The 12637-nt window shown below is 37.5% G+C and overlaps 1 protein-coding gene across 1 annotated transcript in view; it reads left to right on the forward strand.

The window, feature by feature from the left end:
- The window catches only part of FAF1 (Fas (TNFRSF6) associated factor 1), a 170113-nt gene that overhangs the window by 13109 nt on the left and 144367 nt on the right, over positions 1–12637 (forward strand). Inside the window, exon 2 of the mRNA XM_014939409.1 lies at positions 4126–4194. Coding sequence (XP_014794895.1) covers positions 4126–4194 — 69 coding nt within the window. The remainder of the gene's footprint in view (positions 1–4125; positions 4195–12637) is intronic.

The raw sequence follows: 12637 nt of genomic DNA on the forward strand, positions 1-12637 counted from the left end.
GCAAAGCTACCTGAAAGAAATTTGGAGAAGCGCTCTGAAATTTCATTATATGCAAATATAAATCTACCTGGTGGAAACACTTACCTGGCCTGGAAAAGCAGGATGCTAAGAAAGTTGTTTTAACATTCAATAGTTTTATCTTCAGAATCTGAATCTGTGCATTCAGTTCCAAAGTTTTCTAATCTTCACATTCATTTGCCTCTTGTGTGGTCTGAAAAAAAAAACACAGAAGAGACTGCACAGTCTCTGGAGCTGCTGAGAAGGGCAAAAATACTATCCTAGGTTTAGAGGAAATGCAGAGAGGAGGAGAAGAAACTTGTTCTACCTTTTCTTCCCTTTTGTCCTTCAAAAAAAACTCTTTGGTTTCTTTTTGAGTTGTAAAGGTTTGCAAATCGGTGAGCCTTAAGAGTTTTACCTTTACTGTGGTGGCTTGTTTCTTTCAGTTTGATGACTTGGAGGATGTGCTGGTTGTTGATTGAATCAAGAGTTAGTAGTATTCTGGTAGGAATTTTCTTCGAAAATATTTAATGCCTTTTAGTAAGTAAGTCTCTCATGAAAATAAAGCTGCATAAAATCTGTGAATCAAGAAAAAAATTTCTCCTCAGCTAGTATCGCTTTACTTGCTTAGTAATGAAGATGTGTTCTTGCGTCTTTGGAGTTAATCTACTTTGCTATATTTTGGATATTTTGAAGGTTTTTTTCCCCTTCTGCTTCTGTGCAAATTGAACAACTTTTTCTTTTTTCCTATTCAAATTTTTTTTGCTTGTTTGTTTCTTGCTTGGGTAGAATGAATGGCATAAAAATGGGCAAAAAATCTTTACGTACTGTAAATAAGTAAACCTTGTGACTTTCAGTCTGTCTTCCTACATAAGTAAGGCATATAGCCTTATAGTGCCCAGATGTCCCCTGGACTCATACCAATTAAATTATTCCAAATTTCATGAATATACAGCCAAGTAACATGGAAAGAAGTCCATCAAAAGAAGTCCTTATAAATATTCCAGCCATAAGAAAACCTTGAATTGGCTCTTGTAATTAGAGATGAGAGACAAACCCACAAGGAACCAGACTTGCTTAATTTTGTTGCTCACAGAACCTGCTGGTTTCCTGTGTGTGTTTCCCTACAGAAAATGAAAGCAGGAGGAGGCCAGGTTGTTCTGGGACTAATCTGCTGCTCCAGGAGTCCTTGGCGTCACAACACACTTGCCAGTGAGGGACTACTTGTCTCGTGTGCTTAATTTCTTAGGGAAAATGAAAGACATGCAAAAGGGATGCTTTCTTGACTTTATTTTGCATGTTATGACACAGTTAAAAGGAAGCAAACTTTAATTTTTTTTGTTGCCTTACTGATGCATCGTGACTCGAGGCAGGGATTTGTATGTGGTGTGTAGTGTCTGAATGTAGGAATATTACTCTGAAAAATCGTAGTTTGCTGCAACTGTGACATGAACAGGATATTGAGGAAGATCTTAGAATGTCAGTTTTGCGGTTACATTGATCAGTAGCACTCATCTGTTCATTGTTGTCATTCAGAAATGTTTGTTTTCTGTTTTATTGACAACTAGCAAAACCAGCCCATCCGGAAAGTGAGACCTGAATTTTACAACTCCCCAAAATCAAATGTTGAAAGTGATTGTAAAAGCGGTCTATGAGTTTTCAAGAAAACTGCTTTTCTTGAGTATTAAGAATTCTGAAGTTTCTGATTTTTAGTTAGTGTTTCCACCTGTCCATTCCTGTTACCAATTGCTAAGTTCTATTTTAAATTGTTATATCCCCAACAAGATGACTTAAGAAGGATGTAGACATACAAGTGAATTAGTTGCTTAATTACTCTGCCTTCGCTATGATGGGGTAACTCCTTTCACTGTGATTGCTGGTAGAAGGGTAAGCTAATTTTGTTTAGTTTATCTCAAAATAAAAGTTATGTCAAACCAAGCTGAACTGATTTGCAGTTAATATGGGCTAAGAGTGTGCATATGGACAGTTGCAATTCAGCTGAGCTGCAGGGGTGGTATGGAAGACAGGTCAACTAAAAGCAGTATTTGAGCTCTGAATTCTAGGTGCCCTCTCCTCAACTTCATCTGCACAGCCCAGGGTTAAGAACAACACCATGACATTGTTTGTCAGGTTCTGATTGTAGGTTGGAACACAACCTAGGTCTTAGAATGGCCATGCAGAGTTTGCAGGGCTGATAAATGAGAAATAGTAACTATTTCTGTAATGTCCGGATTTTTAAGTGTATTTCACTTGCCTGTAAACAGAATCTCAGACTGTCACAAAACTTTTTCTCAAGTAAGGCTACTTTGTAGCAGAACTGTCAGCGTCAGTTTCAGTGGCAGGTTTATGGTAGTATCAAGCTCAAGCCCTGCTCTCCTCAAAGTGTATAACCTTTCCATTTGCTAGGGAATGTGTTAAAGTGTTGTCTCATTTTTAACTGCAGAAGTAATGGAAGAAAAGGCAACATGATGCTTCTGAAGAGCAAAGCTGTATTTTCAAAAAATTTTTTCAGCGCTCCAGATGCAAAGTGGGTGAAATTCAATATGAACACAGCATGCTGTGAGCAATGGAAGAAATTTTGTCTTGTTCCAGAGAGACTCGATCTGGCCATGAGAACATTGTGGATCAATAGAGACTGCTGCCTAATGTGATCTTGTGATCCTTGTGGTCCTCCAGACTGGTCCATCTTGTATAGCCATACTGTGCGTCATGCTTCATAAGTGTAGAATTCTTTGGCATTGAATTTGGGAAGAGAGAATTGGCCTTGAACATCCCTGTGGTTTCTTTTCTACTTCTAATTTCTTGCGTTTGTTGTTGTAAATTGGGAGAAAAGTTAGGTCATGGAAAATGTATGACCTGATAGTTTTTTATGTCTCGGGAGAAAAAAAAGGTGTCTGTTTCTGTCCCTAGCCCCCTCTTTCTCTTACCATGTACATCAAAAACAGGACTGTATACCTTTGGAATCAGGAAAACAGATCTGTTTGCTGCTGCTATCTAACGCTGTATTATTACTGTTAAAAGTTTGGATTTTTTAAATGTAGCTTTATATAAACTTTTTATATAATGGTGTGGTGGAGCAGAAGGAACATTATCGTGTTTCAGGTCTTGTAAAAGTCTGAACCCATCTTGTGTGCTTGAATACAGAGCATAGATTTGATTAGGATGGAAGATAAATTCCAGAAAGCAACTTAACTGTTTCCATGTTTCCCCTCTGGTAAAATATATTTGATATTTGTCAATGTGAATGGTAGCAAATATGTGCCAGAAGGAATAGCAATGCTCTGCCTGCTTAAGTTGAATATTTGAAGAGGTATCAAAAAAAGCAAGCAGGATGGTAGATCAAGGTTTTTGCTGACCAGAGGTGCTCTCTTATATTTGGAATTAAGCTCAGTTTACAATACCATTTTGTGGGATGTTATCACTACTTTAAAAATGCTATTGTATTAGATGTCTTGAGCTAGGTAAAGCCAGAGTATAGAGCTAGAACAACATGCAAGCATTTTATCTGAAAGGAGAGTGTTGTAAATGCTTCATTATATAGTCTTTGTTTTAAGTAGTTTAACAAGGGTTGCTCATTTATACATGCAGTGGTAAGTTGACAGTTTGATCAAAAATTCATACTTGCCACCTTCTTTTCCTTTTCCACTGCACTGTGTAACACCCAGAGTGAGTAGGGGTATAGGATGTTGGAGGAGGCAGTAGGGTTTGTGTGTGTTTTTCTGGCTGTAGACAAAGTATTTCAGCCATCTCAAACATAATTTTAAATATTAAGTATATTTGTGACCCCTGTTAAGGTAGCGTGAATGTTTCATAATTTTGAACGTGAAATTCTCAAAACACCTTTATGAGACAGTACTGTTGTCCTAATTTTACAAGTAACTACTTTGTCTTGCTTCCCTAGGTGACTTGCTCAAGGTTACACAAGAGTCCTCTCATGGGATGGGGAATTATATCCAAATGTTTGATGTTTAAGACTTGAAATCTGATTTCTGGATCACCCTCTCCTAGCAGAAATGGAAGACCTATACCTTTCCTGTCGTTCTGCGGAAATGAATTAAATTATAAGTATTAATACTCTGATTTTGATCAATGCTTTTAATTCTGTTTACTGCTTCTTTTTCTCTTTAGGCATGTACTGGTATTGAAAATATTGATGAAGCTATAACGTTGCTTGAACAAAATAACTGGGATTTAGTGGTAAGTATTCCAAGAAAATGACTTCATAAATCAACTCATGTAACAGCGATGTGCATCTTGCTGAACAGCTATTATCTTTGTTTCAAATTTGTGTGTGTCTCTTGTGGCTGGGGCAAGCAAGTTGTGTGCAGACTATTTCTGGTCTGTTAAAGCCTCGTTGCCAAGTTAACATGATATTGGGTTGTATGTACCCTGGTATATACTCTGATTGTCTTCTGAGTGCCTTTTTGAATTGTTTCTTTAAGTCAATGTTTAGTCAATGTGTTTAGTTTCCTTTTTGTTAATTATATGCATATTTTTTAAAGTAGTATTATTAAGTAGCATTTTTAGAAGACATCTTGTGTATAGACACAAGATTTTTGAGGATTTAGGTGCCCGTGGAAGAAATGGAAGGTAAAACAACTTCATTGGCCTTATTATGCTTTTAGTTTATAAATAAGATGGTTGCTCTTCTATTGTTAGTTGTAATGCAGAATTGAGTCAGAGATTAAGGCCATGCCTTGTTTAGATTTAGTGTTATCCACAGTTAAACACAGACAAAAAAAAAACAACAAACAAGCTTGTCCTGAAAAGACCTGTCGTCTAGTTTGTAACAAGGTTGAATGTGCAGACAAACAGGAGGAAACCAATAAAACATGCAAAAAAGTCTTAGGTATTTTAAGACTCTGCATAGGATTATCAGGATAAATAAAGACACCACTAATCCATTTTCTTAAGGTTTAAAAATGTAAAATAGAACAAAGTTAGTTAAAAACCAACTGATCTTCCTTTAAACTGTAGTGCCTTTGATTTCCTGCTCTATTCTTTTTTTTTCCTTTTCCAAATGAGTGATCTTTGGACCAGTCCAAATTAACAGAAAATTATTCTAAAAAAAATAATTAGATTTTCCAAAACTGACTATGGATAAAGTTTCAACTGTCTGCCACATTGTGTTCCCAACATATCGTTTAGAGTGTTCTCTATGTTTTAATAATTACAAATTAAGCATCCCAGAGGTTAGGGTGGGGTTTTAAACTGAGGTTTTGTTAGAATAAATATTATGTTTCTTTTAAGCCGTGATGATTAAAATGACATGTAATATTGTAACCTCTTGTAAACAAATGCTGTGTACTCCAAACACCTGAAACTAAATGTTATAACGAATGGTGGCCAAAATATATGGAGTCTTTATTTTGCAACATGTCATGGCATAAGCAAGGATGAACCACCAATGAGCAGAAGGGTGTGTGTATCATCAGTGTCTTCAAACAGAAAACCCCAGACGTATGTTGACAGAGTGGTAGAGTTAAAAACATCTTTTGTTGTAGTAATTTGTTGTGATTTAGCACGAGCTGTTTTGAAAATGAAAGTGTTAATGGGAAGGCGATAATATCCTTGTGCGTTCTGTTTAGGTTGTGAAGTCCTCAATACAATGCATTAAATTAAATAAATGCATTAATTTTTGAAGTATGTACTTTAAAATAAATGCTCACAAGTGGGGTTGAATGAGAAAATTGTGACGAAAAAGGGTAAGAACAACTAAGGGGACTTGTTTTGATGTTTGGGGTTTTTTTCCTTTTCTTTTGAGACTCCAGCAGGAGCAGAAAGGGAGAGTGAAGTATTTTAAGCTATGGGAATGGCTAGGAGAATAGCTTTAAATAGTTAATTTTATTAGTGATGATTAAACGATCTGCAACTAGAATATAATGGGCCAAAAAATGCAAGCTTAAAAAAGGCATGTGGAAAGTAAGAAAGGAAAGAAAGGGATGTAAGAGGTACTTCAGGAAAGTACGTAGTTCTTGAAACTGAACAGAAGATGAATGAGAGGAGTGTCTCCAAAAAGGGAATGATAAGGGAATGAGGAAGAATAAAAATAAATTGGGGAGAGTAAAAGGGAAGAAGATGCCCTAAGAGTCTGTCATTGGTAGGACACTGGTTTCTTTTTATTAAAAGCAGCCTTCTTGTAAAAAAGGGGAAAGAAAACCAAATCATGCTAATCTAACAGGGAATTAGAAGCAGAAGAGTGAAGAAAGAGGAGAGAAGACAAAAGGAATGTGAATGCAAGAAGGAAAGGAGCTGCTAGCTTGAGAGAGAATCAGCCATCTCTTTGCTAGGCAAGGGATTTTAGCAATTTGGGGTCAAAACAGTACCTGAAAAAAGGCTTATGACTTATGAGAAATATAGCTTTTTTTATAGCAGCCAGGGTAATATGAAGTAGAAAGTCAAGCAGGTCCCTTTAGGATGTGATCAACCTAAGTTCAGGGACACTTCTGCAGAACTGGAGAAAAACCAAAAACATAAGTTAAGGAAGTTCTTGTCTCAGAACAGATTGCTTTCTTGCTCTTCATTTGAGCTGCCTGTATCTCGATTCCATTTTCCTGTTTGGAGAAAAAAAAAAAAAGTGCACTCTCAGGTCCATGCAGGGACCCAGGTTGAAGATTCCCTTGAGCACCTCTTGCTTCTTGAACTTTCTGAAACTCAGCTCAAGGGCGTTATTGTTTCTCTGGGACTTCAGCCAGTGTCTCCAAGAGCAAGTAGTCCTGGTGAGTGGGAAAGCAGAAGGATCCCAAAACAGAAACAGTGAAGCCCTCACTGACACAGGCTGACAGAGAAGCGCAGCAGAATGCACAGAGGCAGCAGAGGTTATATGGTTCACAAAACAGTTTCTGAAGTTGTGCTACAACTACTATGTTTTTGTGTAAGATTTTTTTTTTGAGGATTTCTTTCTTTGTACTGATGCAATATTCCAGCTGTCTGTTTTCTCCATACTTTTTCTTTTTCTTGTCTTGCTAGTAGATTTTAGTATCAAGGGTTAAAATATCACCAGTGTCTGTCCTGTTACTTCAGTGAGTGTTACTGCATTTGGTATCTTTTGGACATTTGGTCTTACCTTCAAAGCAAGCCAACCCTGAGTGAAGCATAAGGATTTCCTTTCTTGGTTTAGTTTCTCTCATAGACGCTTATGTTTTTTATTAAGAATTCATCTGAATTCTTTTTTTCAGTTTAGAACTGAAACATCAGTTTCCTATTTTTGAACTTTTAAAGATTACCCGCCCTCAATTAGAAGTCTTCACGTCTGTTCCTCTACATGGCATATTTTAAAACAGCCATTCATTTATCTTCGGCTTGGAACTGAATAAATCAGATTTAAATGTCTCAGAGTTGTATATGTTTTACAGTGTTCAAATCTTGTTTGTAGCTGTTTGAAGTGACATAGGAAACTGTCTTTCATAAACATTTGGTTGCTAGGCTTTGTTCAAGTGCTTAAAATTAAATCGATCACGAGAGTGCTGCAGAGGAATTCATATGCAATAACAGCATATAAATTGTTTGGTGGGATCGTGAAGTCTAATCTTGCCAATAATTAGTTCCCCACTGTTGCATATGACTTGGCCTTTGTGGTGGTCTGCTGCATATATAGCAGCTTAGTTTTTTTTTTTTCTGTATTAGAACACTGTAGCCTAATTACTAAGCTTATTATAGGCTGAGCAATGAAATGTTGCAGATGTTCTGTGAGATACAGAAGATCAACATAGATAATATAACGATCTCTTTAGGCCTTCATCTTTATGAAACTGTTCTGCAATAAATGGATCCAGCAACTCTCTTTAGCCTGCCAGGATTGCTGATATATTATTTCCTGAACGTCACTTCTTTAGATCTATTAATTTACAGTCATTTTTAACATCTGAGGAAGCAAAAGTTAGGAATTTGCCTGATGTAAAATCTGATGGTTTCATAGCTTGCCCAACTATCACCTTCTGTTTTGGCATTTGAAGGTAAGAATGACAGCATAAACATGTCTTAAGTTTTCTGTAAAGACAATAAAGCAAAAATATGAAAAATCACAACTCTGTGTCTTTTGAAATGTTTCTGATGATGGTACAAATTTAAAGGAAATAATCTATTACTGTACTTCTTGACCCTATGCCATATGGACCTTCCTATATATGAGGTTATTCCATAGGTAATAGCTCTTTGCTCTCCTGATATCAAATGCTTGTATCTGTGTGTAAAACTTGGTCTCCTGTACCTTTCACAGATTGAATGAAAAAATTCAAAATCCTTTATATATAGCGTGACTTCATATTCTGTACTAGTAATAAGAACAGGATTTTTGAATGAAAAGCAGGATTCAACATGCCTAATTTTCTGCTTTTTCCATTATGACCATTTCCGTTTTTACTGTGTACAGTGCAGTGATTGTCCCCTCAAATTGTGTGCCTCAAATACTGCCCAAGTTTTGGGCCCCTCACTACAGGAAAGACATTGAGATGCTGGAGCGGGTCCAGAGAAGGGCAACAAAACTGGTGAGGGGTCTGGAGAAAAAGTTTTGTGAGGAGTGGCTGAGGCAGATGGAGTTGTTCAGCCTGGAGAAAAGGAGGCTGAGGGGAGACCTTATTGCTCTCTACAACTACCTGAAAGGAGGGGGTAGAGAAGTGGGGGTCAGTCTCTTCTCCCAAGTCACAGCAATAGGACAAGAGGAAATGGCCTCAAGTTGTGCCAGGGGAGGTTTAGATTGAATATTAGGAAAAAATCTTCACAGAATGGCTTGTTAAACATTGGATCAGGCTGCTCAGGGGAGTGGTTGAGTCACCATCCCTGGGGGCATTTAAAAGACATGTTGATGTGCTGCTGAGGGGCACGGTTTAGTGGTGGACTTGGCAGTTTTAGATTTACGGTTGGATTTGGTGATCTTAGAGGTCTTTTCCACCCTAAGTGATTCTACGATGAGGGTTTTTTTTCATCTTGCTGTTTAAAACCTCTTTAAAAATAGTGATTATTTGTCAGACAGGATTTTAAAAATAATAAGTATACTCATTTTGGTTATAAATTTATGTTTACTTCTATGTAATGTTATCTTTTGGAAAGAAAAAAGTAAAAAAACCAAAAAAACAAACAAACAAAAAAAACCCCAAAAAAACAAACACCGCCAAACAAAAAAATTGAACTGAGACAAATGAGCTAGGGCTTCATAACTTTTCCTTTTTGTTTCTGTTGGAGGTGCCAGTTTAGATGGGATTCCTAGAGAGAAAATGGTCCATTGGCTCTTTAAAGTTATCAATAATCCCTTATTTGTATTTTTTATTGCTTTGCAACCATTAAGTTATTTCTTTTGTTATAATGTGTAGTAAATCTTTGTACAAGTTAGTAAAAACTAATACACTACCAATGTCTTTTGTCTCTTTTTCTAACTGCTTTGCCCTGGAAAAGCTTTGATGTGGCATCTCTTTGTATGGTTTTTTGATCGCTTTGAATTACTCTGCCTCCAGAAACTAGGTGATTAGTCCAGGTTTGGCACAGGGCCATTTTTTGCCCTTAAATGTGGGACAGTATTGTCATATGTTTAGCAGCTCTCCTGTTTCATTCCAAGTGGGCTGTATTTTAGTGGCTGGAGACCCAGGGCTACACTTTATGGTGATCGTGTTTGTCACCTTGCCCCCTTTTATCTTGTATTGCTGACCTGCTGTTTGCTTTTCTTCGAAGCTGCATACTGAATAGGGCACCCATTCAACAGCAGTCGCTGTGGGCCTAGTGAGAAGTTCATGGTGTTCTCCTCTCGTTAGGACTCAATCTGAGGGATTTTCACTGTTAGTAGCACGGATTTATCTGTGCATTAGTAAAGTTCTCCCTTTGGTCAAATGAACAGTCAGATCTGCCTGTGGGAAGCAGAGGTTTGTGTCCCTTTTTTTTTTTTTTTTTTTAAGGGGCTTTTAAGGTTTTATTTTAGACAGGTGTCCTCTTCTGGATCTTGGTGTCCCGTTGAACGTGTTATTGTGAGCTCAGGTTATGTTTGCCGTTACTGCGCTGAGTAGCCTGGAGAGCATTCAGAATCCTGCTGCCAGCAGAGCAAAGGAAGAAGGAAGCTCTGAGTTTGGTAATGACAAGTGGTGGTGGTGGACGGGCATCCTGTTGGTGCAAGTGTCCTGTGGGCACGGGGCCTGTTCTCCAGGAAATACAGGAGTTGCAGGTTTCTTGTGCGTCCAACTGCAGCATTAATCTCTTCTAGTAGGACACAATTAAATTGTATGTGAACTTTAGTTTTACAAGGGACTACAGAAATCTCTTTTGGAAGTCTTTTAGTGTCCTTTCTGTTAAATTAGGGATCCCTGCCTGCAAAAATAATTTGATTTTTTCATTCTTTGTATTTCCAGCTTTTTGCAGCTCCCAAAGTGACATTTTTGTGTCTTTGAGTAAGCTCGGATGCATGTTGCGTATTTTATGGAGCTGGGTGGTAGCAAAGATGACTAGCTAATTCTTAAAAGACCTATAATTATTAAATTAATTGTTTTATTTACTTTTGAATGCCTTCATCTTGGGTAAAACAGGTATTTCCTGTGTGTGTATTTTCTACATTGAAGACCATATGAAATATGCAGAGCTATAGGCACAGGTGGTAAACATGGCATGGCTTTCCCAATAGCTGTATGCATGTTCATCTATTTAAAAAAAAAACAACCCCCAAACCCAAACATTACCACTAATACATGGGGAGGAAATTAAGATTCTTTAGTTGCAGAAAGCAGAATTAAGAGTACTGCTTTGTCACCTCACTAATGTCCTTCAAGGAAGGAAGACTACCTCTGGTAGCAGCAAGGTAGCCCAGTCTTCATGGTCCTACCAAATCCCAACTGCTTTTTTCTGAGACTTTTAATAATGGCAATAGTTGGTACCTTAGGTGATGTAGAAAAGTGTTCAATACATTTCACATGACTTGGATGAGAACACAGATTGCAGTTGATCCTGTTGTGTCTCTGCATCAGTCTTGCTCCATTGGTGCACGTGGGCTGTTAGATATCAGAAGGTGGTCACCAGGGCTGCTACAGTTTAAAATAAAGTGGGAAAGTAAAAGTAGCAAATGTCTAATTTGTGTGTTCTAATCTTTTGATTGTTTTGAATATAGCTATTATTTTATTACATAGGTTAGGCCTTTGGATTTTTTTTTCCCCAGAAAACGTAGGTAGTCTTTGGATTTGTTTCCTTGTTTGGATGACACTTTGCTCCTTTAAAAGAGGTTGAGAAACACTGCTTGGATCATGTTAAGTTGCCATATCTTGTGATTTTTATAAGGAAACCCATGAAAGCTGCAATCAATGCTGTAGCTGCTGGTACTGTGTAAATATCCAAGAATCTCAAGTTTCACAGTGTTCTCCCTGTAAAGGAAGTGGCTGGGAAGGGGCCAGCTTCTGGCTTGTCTGTAGAGAAAAATTTGAAAACTGAAATGAATTGTTTTCCTCATCTGTAGTCTGCTACCCCAAAACTTTATTTGATTCCCATGGATTTTGCCTGGGACTATTCAGGTACAAAAAATACTCCTCTTAAAATGCACTTTTATTTTACTCCTCTTAAAATATACCCCAACAAATAATAGTTAAATTGTGTACTAGACCCAGAGGGATGTTTGGTTTCTTCAGTTTCTGTCTTTTTCTTTTTTGGTCCTGAATGTGGAAGAAATACAAACTCTTCTTCCCCCACTCCTGAGGAAAATTACCCTGTCTCCTTACCAGGGCAAAGCCTCGTCTGAGAAAGTTTGTTTGGAAATTTGGTGAAAACAATTTAAATTTCTTTAAATTACTCTTCTGCTGAGACATCGCGCTTACTTATTTCATGGAAGAGGTCTTGAAACCTTCAGTGCTTGGGAGGACTTGAGCTTTCATCGTGGAAAACTGGTGCTGTGCAGTGTCCTTGTCTCTTATTTTCAAGGCACTGCTAAAATTTTAACGTTATAAAACTATTTGTTTAGATGGGGACTAACTGTATTTAGGGCTTGTTTTGGTCTACCATGTTTAAATGGCTTGAGGCCAAGGGACGTGCAGTTTACAACTCTATGTGAACCATGAATTGGGGTTAAATAAATGAATTAGTTTGTCCCTCAAATTGCAGGCAGTCGCCTGGGACGCGGATGCAAAAACTGATAGCTCTCAAGGAGGCAGGGTATATTTTATTTTATTAAGGCAGCTAAGAGTCGTGGCTTTAAACATGTGTTTTCTTTAGAGCTGTTTCATGCATGCCTTGCAGTTTTGTCGATTCAGCAGAAGTGAATAATTCTCACATTGCTGATTGAAGGAAAGTGTAATGGGGGTACATATCTTTCCCACAAGGTAAAACTGCTATAGTTTGGGCAAAGTATCTTCTAGATGAACACCCTTTTGTTCGTCTTAAACTGGAATAATTCTTAAGTGTCTGTGGAGAAATCCATACCTTTCACCCCTTCACAGTTTTTGGAAATGTAATGGTTAACTTGCAATATAGTAGATAGTTTTCTAGACACTAAGGGGATTATGTTCATCTAAAATAGTTTCTTTTGTTTCATAACTACTGATTTTAATTTTTCTAATAGAAAAAGCCTGCTTTAGTCGCTGGAGGATAACAAAGGGATTGTGATTATGTATTTTATGGCTGTATTTTGTAACCATGTTGCTGTGATGATGCATGTGAAATTTTAATGTCTGGCCAGAAAAAG

Source organism: Calidris pugnax, unplaced genomic scaffold (assembly GCF_001431845.1).
Source record: "Calidris pugnax isolate Ruff unplaced genomic scaffold, ASM143184v1 scaffold18, whole genome shotgun sequence".
NCBI classification, from domain to species: Eukaryota; Metazoa; Chordata; class Aves; order Charadriiformes; family Scolopacidae; genus Calidris; species Calidris pugnax.